We start from the raw sequence: 17,903 nt of genomic DNA on the forward strand, positions 1-17,903 counted from the left end.
AAAAGAGCAGAGGGACAGTATCAACTGGAGCAGAAGTAGTCTTAAAATGGCCACAGAATATACGAGTCAATCATGTCAATAACACACGCTCAATGTTTCGTTGCCATGGCTTACAGCTGAGAGAACAATCAACGCACCTTTTTTGTTTTTGGAACCTTCATAGCAGATCGGTTAGCCTGGGGTCCAGCCACTAAGGATGTCGGAGTCTCTGCACCTGGTAATTGCCCACTAGCTCCCACCCCCTCTGTGCTGCTAGTCTCTGCTGCGGCTGGATCCACAGTCGTGCCCCCCTCATCTGCAATAGTCTGGTCTGGCTCAGGCTGCTGGGAGACTGCCTGCTGTTTCTGCCGCCTTAATCTCTGTGCAGAGTTGCTGCGGTATCGGGACATTCTGCTCTTGGGCCTTGGTCGGGTAGACTTTGCTGGGCCTGGTTTAGGTGTCAGTTTTTCAGCCGCAGCCTCCTAAATGGACAAACATTTAAATCAAAACAGATAGCACACACTTGATATAAAAGGCTTTACTTTTATCTTCACAAAAGGACTCTGTAGCAAGACACCCACGTGGTGCAGTCACTGCGATATAGAACATGAAATGATATATACGTTTATTTGTATAATAAAAGAGCACAGATACACACGTATATACAAATGAAACATTAGCAAAATTCAACAAAGCTTCTAGCCAACTTGTTTCTCGAACACTTGAGTAGCAGCTATTTAGGACCAGTACCAACCTGGGACATGCTAGATATCTTGCCCTTTCACTGTGTCATGTCGCTGACAAATTTACTAGTTCATCACATGCACCATTGTAGAGAGTCAACGCATGTATAAAAGATCACACAAAAAGTACTGTCAATAACAGGAAAAAAAATCTTTCATCCAGAAACACTGGTTTTGCAATTTGATTCATATTCATTGCAAGTTAAAAAAGAGAAAGCCTACTGGGCGTTCACACAAGTGCATGACAACGCCACAGACAGGGCACTGGAACATCGACATTCCTGCCTTTTAAGCATGTGGTTCTTCAGGAAAATAGGCGGTTGATAAAAAAAAGTGAATATAATCTATTTCACATTAGGAAAACAAGAAGAAGAAATGGACTGGAAGGTGCTGCACTACATGCTTTCCTACAATTTCTCCAAAAAGAGAACATTACACAAACACACTCGGGAACCACTCCTCTGACCTTCTCATTTGCCTATAAAGAGGCTTGAGATGCAAAATCTCCAAAGTGTCACTTTGCTTCTAGCATTATGCTCAGATAACAAATGCATACACAAATGGTGCTGGATATATGATTAATCGCCTCCACACTCTGACAAAACTATTGAACTAGCCATCAAGGGTATGCGTTCTTCTGGAGCAATGGGTCCGGATGAGCTCCCTATCTCTGTACTAAAAAAGAATAGCGTTATCTGGAGCAAGATCCTCTTTCCCGTGTTTAAATTTTGTTTCTTGCACGCCGTAATTCCTCCTTCTTGGAAGGGCAGCATTCTGGTCCCCCTGTATAAGAAGGGAGACAGAAATGCTCCCCAAAACTATCGACAGATCGCCCTCCTCGACGCCTTCAGAAACATTTTTGCTAGATGTCTTTTGCAATTAATTAATGATTGGGTAGCCGAGAATAATGTACTTCTGTTTGAGCAGACGGGGTTTCGAAAAAAGCATGGCAATATGGACAATTTGACCGTCCTACAAGTGTTATCAGAGAAATACATCATACTCCGTGGAGGGAGAATATATGCAGGATTCATAGATTTCTCCACGGCCTTTGACAAGGTGGATCGTCCTCTGTTGTGGAGAAAGTTATCGGACCTGGGAATGCCATCTGAACTCTTAGACTTGGTCTGAGAGCTCCACTCTGATACTTGGTGCAAAGTGCTTTTGTGAGGGGAAAGGGGCCTCTCCCAAGCTATCCCGTCTGCCAAAGGGCTAAAGCAGGGGTGTCTGCTGGCACCACTATTGTTTTCCTTATACTTAGCTGATCTTCCACAAACTCTTTAGTCAAGTGTTGGTATTGCCCCGACTTTGGGGGGCAAACTAATAGCATGTCTGTTATATGCAGAAGACATAATTTTGGATTTGACCCCCACTGGACTGAATAATCGGCTGCAAGCTCTTCACGGATTTGCAGAAACGCACCACTTAAGGATAAATGTTTCCAAGAGTGAAGTCATGTGTTTAGTAGGAAGGAAAAAACAAAAACATGGGAGTTTTTTCTGGAACATAGGGGGTCTTGGATTGGAAGTTGTTGAATCTTATACTTTTCTAGGGAAAATAATTTCTAGCACACTGAGTGATAAGGGCCATATAGCCAACAATGTTCGGAAGGCAATGTCTCACGAGAGGGGTTTAAATACCCTCTATAGATCCACCGGCCAGAGGAATTTTTCCCACCTATTGGAGGTCTTCAGAGCTAAAGTCCTGTCCTCCTTACTATAGGGCATAGAATTACTCGAAGTGGGGAAATGGGGCTTTCTGAACACCACAGAGGGGAAGATTTTACGGACATTGTGTATGGTTAACACTGCATGTAATATAGCGGCTTTTAGGTTGGAATTCGGTATACGTAGTGCCTGGGTCCAGGGCCTTGCTGGGGTAGTACGGTGGGTCTCCAGCTTGGCGAATGGCGAACCTGGTACCCTAAGATATTGGATTCAAAAAGAACTTCTCAGACCCTTAAAAGAGTACACCACAATTGTAAAGAATTTTAGACTAGCAGTTAAATTACTGAAATTAGACGAATTGACACTCATCTCGTTATCTGCATATCAGTTAAAACTGACTCTAAAATTAGCCTCATGGAATCTAAGTTTTGATCTAGACAAAGAGGCTCTCACGGTAAAAAGAGGGCCTCTACCAATTATTAACCATTATCAAATTAGAATTCCTCAACCTTACATTTCCTGGAATCTTCCCCATGGGGTACGTCGTTTACTGTTTCTCCTGAGGCAGGACCTACTCCCTTTAAATGTTTTATTGTCAAAATGGTATGGTTCTTCAGTAATGTGTAATTTTTGCAACAAATTTAAACAGGATGTTAATCATGTGTTATTTGTTAGTCCAGCTCTAAAAAAACATAGCCTTAAATGGTTAAAACCATTGATGGCTTCCCTCGTCAATTGTAGTTGCAGTAATAGTACTGACCAGCACAGGGGCATATCTGCTCATGCAAGTATGTCCTCGCACGTAATATTCAGCACCCTACCTTAGGACGGTTAGGCCTGCTGTAGGGGGCTTCTGCTCTATTGGAAGCTTTTTGTAATCCACCAAATGAGAGGTTTTGTTGTACAATTTTTAACTTCTTTAAAAGTTTTATGGAAATATACTAGTTTTGTTCTTTGTATATTGTAATGCTATTGTTTGATGATTTTATGTGGACCTCTGTTATGAGTTCCAAAACATAAATAAATAAACTTGATATATTCTAGCATTATGCTCAGCTAACAAATGCATACACGAATGGTGCTGGATATAGGATTAATCGCCTACATACCAAGGGTTTAGGAGCTCGCTCAAAAGTAGCCAAGTAACTAGAACATGATATCAAAAAATAATTTGTGTTTCCGATGTAGACAAAACAAAAGTAAACCATTCTTTGGCCTGTCACAAACTGGCATTAGTTTGAAACTGCCTTCACTAGGAGGAATCCCCTTTATTTCCTACTCACCATTATTCCTAACACCAACCCTCCCAGTGTATGAAACTGGGTTTTTGCTGCAGTCCCCTCGCTTTGCCTGGTAATTTGATGCAACTTTGACTGAAGTGCACTAGGTCCCTGCTATCCAGGTACCCAGTCCCAGTGTTCTTTCTCCAAAACAGTGCAACTGTTTCCTCCAAATGGCAAAAACGTTGGCTCCTCCTGCAAGTCTCCAGTAAGTGGTAACCCTGGTACCTAGGGCCTCAGGAACTTAAGATTGTCCCTAAAGGCTGCAGCACAAATTGTGCCACCCTAGGGGATCCCTCACCAAGCACATGCAAGACTGCCATTGTAGGCTCCTTGTTTTGGTGCAGACAAAATTAAACTTCGGACCCATCGCACATCCATGTGTGCCAAGTCCCTACCACTGTATGTAATATTTATAAGTCACCCCCTACAGCAGGCCTAACCGTCCAAAGGTGGGGTGCTGAATATTACATGCGAGGACATACTTGCATGAGCAGATATGCCCCTGTGCTGGTCAGTACTATTACTGCAACTACAATTGACGAGGGAAGCCATCTTAAGACATGTACTGGAAACTGTTGAAAACAAGTTCCCCAGCTACATGAAGTGTTCACACTAAAAATAGGGATGTTTTGTATCGAACATTTCGTATTGATAAACTCACACTAATGCCAGTGTTGAATTTACCATTAGACCTTAGAGATGCCCCTGAAATCCTACCAGCCTCTGGTTTGCTCCCCGACTGGTTTCTGCCAGCCTGCCACCAAGTACACCGTTCTGACATCCTAGGGTGAGAGCCTTTTGATCTCATGAGAGAGAGAACAAAAGCCTGTCTGGAAGAGGGTGTCACAACCCGTCCACACAGGAGGACCTGCTGATTAGTGTTCCTTGGACAGCAAGCCTCAAAATTTGAAATGCAAATCTGGCTCCCCCTCACAGGTGAGGAAGCCAACCCCTTTTTCCAGAGCACCCGGGCAGTTGGGAAAATTAGGTAGGCTTGACACCCCAAGGCTAGTACCACCACTAAGATGAGCTAAACTGAGGTGGACACCAAATTTCAGAAGTAGCTATCTTTGTGTTGGCCTACTTAGGAATTCTGGGACGGGTTATTCCCACCTCCCACAAGCAGTGGTCATATAGGGGGTTTAGTGACCACAAGGGTAAATTGCCCATTGGCTTCAACCCTACACTCCCTTAAATTCAGTATTTTATTGGACCAGAGATTCATATCCTGACGACGAAGAACCGCAAAAGCAGAGGAGAAGAGCAGCAGCTGACCTGGTACATACCCAGACGACTTGTCTGCATCGAACACGAAACCAAAGTTGACTCGCCCTACAGCAGTTGACGCCAGAACCTGAGGACTGCCTGCCTTCGATAAAGACTCAAGACCTCCCATGAAAAGCAGACCTGTTCTCCTGCATCAACTGAGGAGAAAAAGACTGAGGCCTCTGGAACTGGCAAACCTCGACACCTGAAGCCACCACTGTACCAGTCACTCCAAGCCTGAGTCGGAGTGAGCCAACTGTGTCAATAAGGTCCCACAGAGCTAGACTAGCGTGGTTTCACCCCCTCGTGGACCTTCTGACATAGTCTGCAGCCATTGCAAGAAAGCCCCCTCTACTGCGACTGCTCCCGGTAAAAAACACATGTCTAAAGACAGCTTTGCACCCGTCGCTCCCCGGCCCTGTAGAAGAGTACCAAAGCTGTCCCAATGTCCCAGAACAGCACACGGTCTGAGCATAGTTGCTGGTTCAGTCCGACTGGCCTCCTGGACAGAGCCTGCAGCCTCTTTTCACAGTGACCGATCTCCATAGACTTACACTAGGCCCCAATGTTGTTTTGCACGCTGCACCCGGTCTTTCTTCCAGAGGATAACAATGCAAAACTCAAACTGCAGTGTATTTTATGAACTGAAAAGAATTTATATTTAAAAACGTACGTACCTGAAAGATTTTTTATCTGATGCTTAAACATATATAAAGATACTTGCTAATTTTATGAATTGGTTTGGATCTCCTTCTCGAGTCATGTGATTCATTTATTGATCATTGTGTGTATTTGCAGATGTCTTGCACTCTTCTTGGTTAAGCCCAAGGCTGCTCGACCATACATCTCCGTCACTGAGCACCTTGGGATTGCTAGAGCAAGCCCCCGTCCACTCGAAGTAACCCCTAGAGTCTTTATGTGATATATCAGGAATCTAATATACCTTACAAAGAGTCAGCTTCCTACACCCTCACTCTTACCTTAGGACGCACTTTTCCGCAACCATAATCGTAGCCATTATTGCCTCCATACCTACTCCAACCCCCGAGTCAACTTTCCTACCATTATCCAACCTGCAGAGCTTTCGTGGACATGAAAATGATAGATCTGGTTCAGGGGGGGAAACATGCAGAGATGACAACAGTGTGACAATACATTACAAGATGGGACAATGATATTCTGTGATTCGGACAGATCTGATGTTTGCAGGACACTGCCTTCTGTACAGGATATAAATATTGCAGCATGGTATAAGTTTCACTGAAAGCAAATCATTTTTATGGAGTATTCAGAGAAAAAAAGATCAGACAGACAGCTGGATTTAGAGATCCTCATGAACATGAGCAAGATACAGAAGATGTAATGGAGTACAACTGAAGAACCAGGACAATTTAGAAGGACTTCGAAAAACCTTACTCATACTGCCTTTGAACGGCAGATGTGTAACACAAGGGGGGGCTGCCCCACTGGTGAGGTAGACAGGCTGGCACGGGAAGCAGAGAGGGGACACCAATATCCAAACCAGTATCCCCAGAAGCATGTAGCCCTGAGGAAGTCACAACCCAGGAATGGACAAGTGAGGTCTGTCCACCCGGAAAGGGGAGTCTCACCATTTTGGGAGTGGGAGGAAAGGGGCATCCTGGGATGGCTCGATGCCACACTCCACAGGAAGTGGTCACCAGGTGGGAGGGAACCAGGTAGCCTATTGGCAACCAACTGCATCCTTTACGAGCATAAAGGGGGCAACCCAGACCTCAGATCTCGACCGAATCGGAAGAAGGACTACCCTGCTGCACCAAGGGACCAGCAGAGACAGGCTGCGCAGTCGAAGACTGCACCTGGTGGCTAGCGAAGTGAGGGACTGCCTCTGCCATGTCTTGCTCAAGAAGAAGCTATCTCTAGAGCAGAGTCAAGTCAAGAGAACTCCAAATCTGAATCTAAGTTCTAAATCTGGTATTTGTTTAAATTAGATTTACTGATCCCGGGGGTGCCGTTGAAGAGTTGCTGGGACCCTCGGAGTGAAAGTTATCGAGCTAGGAAGGATCAGCCTGTGACTGCGACAACGGAGTTCTGGTAGTCCAGTGGCGACAGTTTTTCGGCTTCAGGCAGATATGCCCACACCTGAGAAATAGCGCACCTAGCCTTAGGGCTTACAAAGGCCTGCTAGAGGGGTGGCATACCTATACCTTAGGCAGTGGTGGTTGGCATGGCACACATGCAGTGTGCCACTTTGACTGTCTTTTTTCACTGCACCAAGGCAGGTGCAGTTGTATGGCCCTGGTGAGGGGTCCCTATGGGACCCTCCTCAGTTCCCATGCCCTAGGTATCAAGGGTACCATTTACTCTAGACTAACGGGACTGAAGTTGCCTATTGTGGTACAGATTCAGGGAAGAAGCACTGGCATAGGGAACCTGGTTGGCAGGGACCCTGTGCACTACAATCGAAACCACATCAGAACCAGACAAAAAGTGGGGCTAACCACGTCAAAAGAGGTACTTTCTCACATCTGGGCCACAAAAAGAGAGGGCAGAACAATAGGAGTCACTGGCAAGAGGAAAGTCAGCCATGGAATCAATAGACCGTTCTATTGCTGCACAAAGTCTTTTGTTTAATGCAACACTCAGAAGAGACAGTTGACAATATGCTGTAATTAATAGATCTAAAAAAAAAAATACTTTCATTACCATAACACACTCAGAAACAGAATGACTTACGCCTGCCTGTGATGACCGCCTCGTGTTAACCCCAACATTGTTCAATGGTGTGGCAGGAGCAGGTGCTGTTGCTGAGTTGTCCTCAGCTTCCTGGCTCTCGGACTTCACCTCGTCTTCAGGTCCAGCAGCCTCAGTCCCTGATGCACACTCCACGTCTGTAGTAGCAGCTTCTGCGGACTGGTCTCTCCTCTTCTTTCTTTTTTCCAGGTTCTCAAATATGTTCATGATGGCTTCAACCTTTCTCTCCTCCCGTGACTAGGTCAAACAGGGGAGAATGTGCAAACACAAGAGCATTAGCATGAGACTGCATTGGGGAACACTCCTGACAGAACGTCATGTCTAAAAGAAAATTCTAGACCAGACAAGAAAAATTATGTGGGCTGTGCAGTTTCATTAAAATTCCAATTCTTTAACAAAAAACTGAAATAATTTAACGTACCAACTCCAGAATGGAAAGAGGACTTTGAGAAGAACATACAAACTTTCAATGGATTATGCCTGTCTAGAAACCGGTAAGCTCCATCAGGAAGAAAGTCATGCTGGGAACACCCGTTCCGACCCGCCTCCTCTTCCAGCCCCAAAGAAACGGGCAACTATCTAATCACCCCTCTCCCCTCACAGCTGCATTGTTTGCTTCCAACTGAAACGGTTTTACAGCTTTTGAAAGGCTTATTGTTTTAACCTGGTCTTTGATTCTGCAGTATGTAGAAACTGTCCATTCAAGGAGAAAAAAATGAATATTTATCAATGTATTATCCTAACTATAATACACACATTGACTGCCTCACTGCATCTCCTCTCCCAAACCACCAGCGTGCAGAAATAGGGGACAGCAGCAAGTAGCTAACTTATCAGCAGGACCCTCAGGCGCTGCCCTGCAATGTCTGCCAACTGAGCTGCACAATCCCAGCTACACTAGAATGTCCATGAGACCGACTGCTAGGTGGACAAAGCATCCGAGATGAGCTCACCCGTTTACTGGGCAGCTGCACACCCTGTTCGTCCACCACATCATCTTTTTCCTCCTCCTGTTTTTCAACTTGCTCGTTAACCTCCTATAAAATAAAGACAGAAATAAAAAAAAATCAGTTGACTTGTGCTTTACGTGTCTTCTTAATTAAATGGGTGACAGCACTGGATGGACAGGGTTAGCTTATTTGCAAAATGTGGTGTTAATATAAAGTAGACAAGGCCTAAATATTAGCTTTCAAACTGCGTGTTGGTGTCTAAACTGACCGGTTTCAGATGGATTGTGCTTAATATTGATAATCCTCACAGTCTACGTTCAACTAAACTGCAATACTTATCAAAGCAGGACTTTAGGTTCAACATTAAGGTATTCTCCATTGCTTGGTAATGTGATTTGGCACAAGCATGGACCAGAGTCCAACATTTCAGTAATAGCGTTGGAGAGCTGCAGTTGGCACCTTTAACTTCGAGGCATTGGTTCTAGAAGCGGGCTATCTTACAGAGTAGGACCTCCTTGATGAAGCATGGAGCGCTTGTTTTCTTCAGGAACACCTTTTGGCTCACTTGCCATTAGAACCTATAATTCTGGTTGGATGCATTTCTTTTACATAATGCAGGCAGGACAAGCGCTAGTTTAAGTGGCATGAGGAGAATGTTGACTCAAGATGGGAGGACTGTGGACTTCCAGGCCAAGGTCCCTCTTCTTGGGGTTTTAGTCTGAATATAATTGAGGATTCTTTTAAACCTGGATTGAAGTTTCTACCCTGAAACCAACCAGGGAACGGCAGACAAGTATGCAGAAGCAACTTACGCTTCACAAGCCAGGGGCCTAAGAGTAAGGCACAGGCCCGGGTACACGAGGCTGGTGATCGGAGTGAGGTGAGTGGGAGGGAGCTGTGGTGTTCTGATGGTACAACCTCGTATGGGCAAACAATGGCTGACAAGTAGGGACACAATCTGCTCTGTATTCGTTACACAGTGGAGAACAGAGATGAGATGAGGGGCTTAGGCTGCAGTTTGGTACACAAAAGTGTATTTGGTGGCAATTTGTAGCGGTGCAAAACAAAAGGGCTGTGTAGACAGTGATGCCAGGGGATTTTTCCAAGTAGTTATCTTTTTGAAGATTGCTACTTTGAGGTTTTGGAAAGTTTGATAACGTAGTGATTTAGTTGGTCTGTGTGATATCCTGCTATTGTGTCTCAACCTCATGAGTCCCAAAGCGAACATCAAACTCTACAAGATGTGTGTTATCACTCTCATTGTTGCTAATTTAGGTTGGAGATATCAGGAGTCCAACAAGGCCAATCAAGTCTCATGATCTTTGGATCAATCACCGAGGCCTACAGCTCGTCAACACACTCAGCTTTTGACAAACATTCAGGTTAATGTCCTTACTGATGATTAATTATTTCAACTGAGAGCATCAAAACAGCTAGCAGAATTTGAGGGTGTATGGAGGTTTGTTGAGGACTAGTGGAAATAGCTTCCTAGTGCAATTCAGGGCCCTTAATAGTTCTGAGCCACTCCAAGAATGAGAGACAAAAGCGACACGCAATTACCTCATTGCTGTTCGAGGCAGGCAGCGAGGCTGGTTGTAGAAGGGGCTCCTCCTGTGGCTGGTTGCTGTTCTCATCAAGCACGATACCCTGCAACTCGAGCTCTCTCCGCCGTGCTTTTCTTCGCCTCGTTTCTGCACCAACCGTAAGAATTATAGGAGGGGGTGTTGGCTGTGAAGTCACCGCGTTTGGGATCCTCTTCTGCACAGGGCAGTTCCGGTTGCCCTTGTGGCACGCACAATCAACTTTATAATTACTGTAGAAGGCAAGAGTGTCAGGTCAAGCAATCAGAGCACCGCTGAAAATAGTAACAATAAGGATGAAAAAGGTATAACTTCTAGGGAGCGCAAATGATAAACCACACCAAGGCTATGCACCATGAAAAGGTAGGCACAACATACGCTTTGAAAAAGAGAAACCTTCAAGAATGTCTTTCTACGAAATTGGCTTTTCACTGGAATGTCATGTTTTGTAGTGCAGGGCATGGAGCGATTAATATGCATGACTGTTTTTTGGAATGCACTAGTTTGCTAATCAGCCATTTTTATAGCTAGGAAATTTGCTTTAATATATATATTATCTTGCTGAGATTTCATAACTGTGTAATTTTAACGAAAGAACAGTAATGCACAAGTTACTACTTGTGTAACGATATATCTGTAAGAGACATTAGTTAGTGATAGATTCCTTACCTTAGAATATCACCAGGCGTCAGACTGGATCCGGAAATTTTTGCGTAGCAATACCCCTGCGCGTCGGTAGACGTAGTCTGCGGCTCCACGTCCGTCGTCTGCGTCGTTAGCGCCGGAATGACGTCGGAGTATTTAGACACAGCGCATGCGCGCTGACGTCAGTTCTGATACACAGCTTTTCCGCGCCAGATACGCAGAGCCATGATAGAACCAACACTGGTGCCATGAAACTAGGGCCCTGAAAGGGGATGACCTTAACCCTTTCGATGCTGATGATGAGCTCTGCTCGTCATCACCCACGGGTGTCGTGTGCTGATGACGAGCTGAGCTCGTCATAGTGCCACTAAAATGGCATTTTCCAGCACAGGGGGGGGAAAACGCCCAGCAGCCATGTGGTTAACCCTAGATATCGGTTTGCAGAACGGGGAGGATGGGTGCGTCGGTAAGTAATCTATCACTAACTAATGTCTCTTACAGATATATCGTTACACAAGTAGTAACTTGTGCAACTGAAAGAGACACGTTAGTGATAGATTCCTTACCTTAGAATAGATACCCCAGCAATACCAACCCCGTTGGTGGGTCTGCGAACCAATAATCACACCAGAAAGTCCTGGAGGACGGAGCGGCCAAAGAAGCCATTCCTCCGGACTTGACTGTCCAGGCAATAGTGTCTTGCGAACGTGTGCAGCGTGGCCCACGTAGATGCCTGGCAAATGTCCTGCAGGGGGACTCCTCGGCCCAAGGCAGTTGTTGCCGTGGCTCGATTGGAATGAGCCCACAATTTAGCAGGGGGCTCCTTTTTGGCCATGGTGTAACATGCCTGAATACACAAGATAATCCACCGCAAAATGGTCCTCTTGTGTACCGCCTTTCCCTTCTTCGCGCCCACGTAACCAACAAAGAGTTGGTCATCCACCTGGAACTGGCGTGTGCGATCTAGGTAATAAGAGAGCGCACGTTTTGGGTCCAGACGGTGGAGCCTCTCTTCGTCTTTCGAGGGATGCGGAGGCGGAAAGAAGGTGGGAAAGGTAATAGACTGCCCGATGTGGAAGGCCATGACAACCATGGGCAGAAAGGAAGGTCTTGTTCGTAACACAACCTTGTCCGGATGAACAGAGAGGAAAGGTGGAGTAGAAGAAAGAGCCTGGAGCTCACTCACTCTCCTGGCAGAGGTGATGGCAACCAGGAAAGCAGTCTTCAGGGTAATAAGACGGAGAGGACAGTTATGGAGCGGCTCAAAGGAAGCACACATTAGATAAGTGAGTACAAGGTTCAAGTCCCACTGGGGCATCACGAAGGGAACAGGAGGGAACATGTGTGTGATGCCCTTCAGAAATCTATTTACAATGGGGGACTTCAATAAGGAAGACTGATCAGGTAGCCGTAAGAAGGCGGAAAGAGCAGAAAGGTACCCCTTTAGAGTGCCCAGAGCAGAGCCCTGCTGGGCAAGGGAAAGAAGGAAGAGTAGAACTTCAGAAATGGGTGCAGAGAGAGGGTCCACAGCCTTTGCTGTGCACCATGCTACAAATCTGTTCCACCTGCAGGCGTATACCGACTTTGTGGAGGGACGCCTGGCTGCCAGAATGATATCACAGAGTTTGGGAGGCAAGTCAAATGGCCTCAACTGTCGCCGCTCAATCTCCAGGCTTGTAGGTGGAGACTGGACAGGTTCGGGTGCAGGACCGTCCCCTGCTGCTGAGATCGAAGGTCCTCCTGAAGAGGCAGACGAATCGGGGGATCGACTGACATGCTGAGTAGCGCGGGATACGAGTATCTTCGTGCCCAGTCCGGAGCCACAAGGATAACCTGGGCCCGGTCGCGCCTGATCTTCAGCACTCTGGGCAGAAGTAGTATAGGCGGAAAGGCGTACAATAGACCGCAACTCCATTCGCGACGAAAAGCGTCTCCGAGCGAGTGCCGCCTTGGAAATTCCAACACGCAGAACTGATGACATTGCGCGTTCTCTTCTGTGGCGAATAGATCTAACCGAGGCTCTCCCCATTGCTTTAAGAGGCCTTGCCACAGTCGAAGGGGAGGCAAATCCAGTGTCTGGCGATGTGTCAAGACCACTGGCCTCCCCAAGCTCATATGTCCAGTCCTGTTGAGACTGACACTTCAGTGCCAGAGGGTCCTCAGACCCCTCCCAATCCTTCTCGTCACCCGTTACCTGCAGAACAGGATTAGAAGACGGGCCTCCTCATTGAAATAAAAATCTCCAAAGGCCGTCTGAAGCGGCGCCGTTCCGGCGCCAGAGTTGGACCGTAGGGGACAGCGACCACAGTGGGCGCCGGGGGCGACACCCGTGGGGCCGGCGCCGGCGAGGTCGACCGGCGACGACCCGGATCCGGAAACAGATCCAGTGAGGACCTGCGGCGCCGGGGCCGAAGCAGCTGGCGGCGTCGGGGCCGAAATACCCGGCGGCGTCGGGGCCGGAGCACCCGACACGCTAGGGCCTCCGGTCGGGACCGTTGGGCCGAAGGCGCCACAGAACAGGACTGAGGAGGGAGGGACTTCATGGCCATGAGGTACCGCTCGATCTCCGGCGTCGCGCCGTGCCCAGGGACCCGAAGGTGTGGGGCAGGCGGCGACGCTTGCGACTCCTGTGGAGCCGCGTGGGCAGTGTCGCCCAAGCCCTCGGCCGCATCGTGCGAGCGTCGGGGTGGGTCAGAGGAACGATGACGTCTCTCCGACCTATCATGCCTCTTACCTGAGGACTTGGAGCCTGACGACCGGTGTCCACTCCCGGAGCTGCGATGACTCCGACCTCGCGACCTGTCCCACGACCTCCTGTGGGACCGGGACCGGGACCTGGAGTGGCGCGGGCCAACTGCCAAAGCTCGAGCCGCTTGCGGGACCGCTCTCGGCGATGGGGGTCCGTGACCGACATCAGTCGGTCGCACTTCGAGCAGGGTTTGAACCCGGGTATCCCTACCGGCACCGATAGAGTCGAAGACTCGAAGAAAAAGAATGATCAAAAGATCAAAAAGTTCAGTCAAAAAATAACTAGGGGTAGAGCTTCTCCGGATCTGCGCTAGCTTGTGCAGAAAAAAGAAGAACTGACGTCAGCGCGCATGGGCGGCGTCTAAGTACTCCGACTACGTCATTCCAGCGCTAACGACGCAGACGACGGACGCGGAGCCGCAGACGACGCCTACCGACGCGCAGGGGTATTGCTACGCAAAAATTTCCGGATCCAGTCTGACGCCTGGGGATATTCTAAGGTAAGGAATCTATCACTAACGTGTCTCTTTCAGATTCTCAGTTATAGTATTATAGTGTTCTGCTAAAAAAGCAGAAAGCATTTTAACTCAGTCACAAGGTGCATCTATATGCGTATTAAAATTATGAATAAAGAACTACAGACTAGTGTGAAAGGCTACAGTGTTTGCAGAAACACAGTTTTGCTGCTGTTGACTGTGTGTTCATCAGAAAAAGTCCAACCACAAAAGAAAACTGCTCACAACAGAAGCATGTGGAACAGACAGCAAAACTACAAGAAGGACTCTGCTATAGTAGATGCAAACCTCAGAAGCCAGGAACATGGATTCAATCAAAGGTTGCCTACTGAGTACAAACATCTAGGCAGGCACTAAGCACAAATCGAACAGCTTGTGGCACAGCCATCCACAGGAACTTACCAGTTACTATAATCAAAGTCGAATGAGATGGTGACTTCTGCGTCCTTAGCGATAGCAGCAAGAGCGTAAATACAAAGGTGTATCATTCCATCAGCAATCAAGTGACGCACCTTTGGAATAAAAGAGACACTCATTCATCTTGCACAGTTTTGTGTAATCTTAATCAACCATGTTTACCTCGCACACATTGCACAGAAGAAAAAATGATTCAGAGTGCTACTGTTTATCAGCTCACCAACAACATCTATTCTATATGCTCTACTGATGCAGGAGATGTATCAGGCAACTCTTGCATGCTTCCCTACCCCAAAGCACCACAGCAGTTGCCTTCGTTTGAAGGCAGTTCTTTAGTCGGGGCAGAACTAGACCACAGCTAGGTCTTTAGTCGGTGGGAGGGTACCAGCTGTGACAATTTTTAACCAAACTTGGATCGGGCTTCGCTTAAACAGGACATTTCATACACAATGTGCTTCACTCAGTCGCAGGTAACCCGTGACGATCTATCGTTCCAAAGTAGCACTCACTCTTTCAATCTTTGCTAGAGCTGCATACTTCCTTTTAGGGTTATGCCACATTGTATGGCATCCTCTTCAACCAAAGCTCAGACAAGCCTTACCAACTGGTTACTCTTCTAGGTTGACTACGGTTTCATGATTTCATCACAATCATGGCCAATCGTGTGTGTCTTCACCCAGAGCAAAGGCTCCATATTCACAGCCAGACACACCTTGTTAGGAGTTCATCATGAGGCAGCCTCTCCCTAGAGATGACCTTTTACTCAGTGTTTGCCCGATCCTAATTAGATCTTTCAAACTATCTTGCCCCAGTGCTGGGCCCACACAGGTTAGGACTTCACCCAGTCATATCTGTGGTGATGCTTCACCTTGAGACAGGTGTGGTCTATCTTACACAGCTAAACAGATAACTGGGATTAAAGGAAATCCCTTTGGGCAGCTCAAGCGACTATTCTGTTTCTCAGACTGCAGTCACTAAAGAAAGCTGGCATGATGCACCTTTGGACACTCCAGCTACCTACTGACATCTACTAGCCTTGCCCAATAGTAATCTTGAGATTACCAGCAGGGTTCCTTGCATTTTATTTTTTCTACATATGTGATATAGTGTGACTCTAGCTTCAGAAAATAGCAGCATGCAATAAAGACATTATCTGTATTTTAGCAGGAGCATTTCAAACATTAGGTTCTGTGTATACACTGAACAACAGTCTGCATTTTTCACTGTGTAAGTGAGCGCATCAGTGTTAGCGTAAAGTGAGAATCTGAGTGAGATTGAGCATGTGTATGTTTGAGAGTAGGTCTGTGAGACAAAGTGAGACAGTGTTTGTTACTTATGAAAACACCTGTTTGGTCGGAGATCCGAATATGGAAAGGAGGAGCAGGGAATAAGTAACAGTTAACAGCTCATTCGTACATTGCCTCATTTAAGTGACCTTTAGAACTTGAGGCCCGAGGTCATTTGCTGAGAATGAAGATTTGCGGGCAAGTGTCAGAGCCAAGATGAGAATACAGGTGTGCAAGATAAGCCACTGAACCACTAAATCGAAACAGCCCAAAATATTAAGTGTACACGGATTGTAGATTTTTTATGGATTAAGAGCCTGATGTAACTTCTTTACTTATTTCAGCAGTTTTAACATCTATTAGTGGCCAGTAAGCAAACACTTGGGCACTTTTGGAGTTTTGGGGAGCAGTAGGGGGAACTTGCACTCCAAAGCTGTCACTGGCAGCAAACAAACTAATTTCGTACCTTAACTGTAAGCCTATTAAGTCCCTAGGAGATCACTTTGGCCAAGATAACTGTTCTTTTATAATGTACTAACTCAACACCTTAAGAGGTGGATAACCAGATGTTACTCTTGCCCCACTACTAATTCTATGGACCATGGAAAAATGAAAGGTGGAGACGTGTATCAGAACGTAACCAGCGACCAGCAGCTCCCACATCTGCAGTAAACATCAAACAAATCGCTAGCTTACCTCAGCATTGGGAGTACATGAGCGCCTGATAAACCTGGCATCATTGCCAAAGGTGCGGGCATCCACACACATCTCCAAGCCACCGAACTTCGAATAAAACAGCACAAAAGGGTATGGTCTGGAAAACAAAAACAGATTAGGGAAAACGTTACTTACCCTGAAAGCCTCTGTTTGTGGTCTGTAGCACTGAAGGTTGACATGCTCTGTGTACTCCTGTCATCTAGAATTGGTCTCAGGACTGTACAACGTGTTTTTCTTTGAAGAAGGCCTTCGAGGCATGCAGTATAGTGATTACTCCAACGACTGGCAATGCGCATGGGCATCGACTCCATAGTTAAATCACTTTCCCGCACAGTAGGAGAGGATCGAGATCAAGCACAAAGCGCAGGAAGATGACCAGGCATATTAATGTAGGGGAGAAAAATAAAAGCAAAAGACATCTGCAACAAATGAAGGCTTCTAGAATGGAGGCTGGACACGTGAATCTACAGCACTACAAGCCACGAACAGATGCTTACAGGGTAAGTAACATCTTCCATTTATGGCATGTGCAACTGTAGGTACATATGCTCTGTAGTTTAGTTCTCTTGTGTGTGGTGGTTAACCAGGGAAGGTGAACCTGTGTGGGGTGGCCCAGGTAGCTGCCTTACAGATGTCAGCTACTGGCATATTCCCCAGAAAGGGATGGAGATGGCATTCTTATTTGTAGAACGTGGCGTAGAGGGGGCAGGGAGCTGTATTTGGGCCTTGGCAAAGCAGGTCTTAATGCACCTGACAAGCCAGCAAGCTATCTCTGCTATGGAAATGCCAGATTAGTGGGGTTTAGTGTAGGCGACAAACAACTGTTGAGTTTACAAAATGCTTTCGTCCTACCAGTGTAGTGCATGAGGGACCTCTTTAGGTCTAGCGTGTAGAGGGCTCACTCCGCTACTGAATGCTTTCGTCCTACCAGTGTAGTGCATGAGGGACCTCTTTAGGTCTAGCGTGTAGAGGGCTCACTCCGCTACTGAATGCTTTCGTCCTACCAGTGTAGTGCATGAGGGACCTCTTTAGGTCTAGAGTGTAGAGGGCTCACTCCGCTACTGAATGCTTTCGTCCTATCAGTGTAGTGCATGAGGGACCTCTTTAGGTCTAGCGTGTAGAGGGCTCACTCCGTTACTGAATGCTTTCGTCTTATCAGTGTAGTGCATGAGGGACCTCTTTAGGTCTAGCGTGTAGAGGGCTCACTCCGCTACTGAATGCTTTCGTCTTATCAGTGTAGTGCACGAGGGACCTCTTTAGGTCTAGCGTGTAGAGGGCTCACTCCGCTACTGAATGCTTTCGTCCTATCAGTGTAGTGCATGAGGGACCTCTTTAGGTCTAGCGTGTAGAGGGCTCACTCCGCTACTGAATGCT

General features: G+C 46.8%; 1 protein-coding gene across 9 annotated transcripts in view; it reads right to left on the minus strand.

Moving 5' to 3' along the window:
• The window catches only part of SETD5 (SET domain containing 5), a 312,866-nt gene that overhangs the window by 129,532 nt on the left and 165,431 nt on the right, over nt 1–17,903 (minus strand). For all 9 annotated transcript variants that reach the window (XM_086939390.1, XM_086939391.1, XM_086939387.1 and 6 more), the window contains 6 exons: nt 16,509–16,626; nt 14,512–14,621; nt 10,182–10,434; nt 8,625–8,708; nt 7,654–7,908; nt 138–461 (listed from right to left, as the gene is read on the minus strand). In XM_086939390.1, the coding sequence (XP_086795516.1) occupies nt 138–461; nt 7,654–7,908; nt 8,625–8,708; nt 10,182–10,434; nt 14,512–14,621; nt 16,509–16,626 (1,144 nt within the window). The remainder of the gene's footprint in view (nt 1–137; nt 462–7,653; nt 7,909–8,624; nt 8,709–10,181; nt 10,435–14,511; nt 14,622–16,508; nt 16,627–17,903) is intronic.

This window comes from Lissotriton vulgaris, chromosome 9 (assembly GCF_964263255.1).
Source record: "Lissotriton vulgaris chromosome 9, aLisVul1.2, whole genome shotgun sequence".
Taxonomy (NCBI): Eukaryota; Metazoa; Chordata; class Amphibia; order Caudata; family Salamandridae; genus Lissotriton; species Lissotriton vulgaris.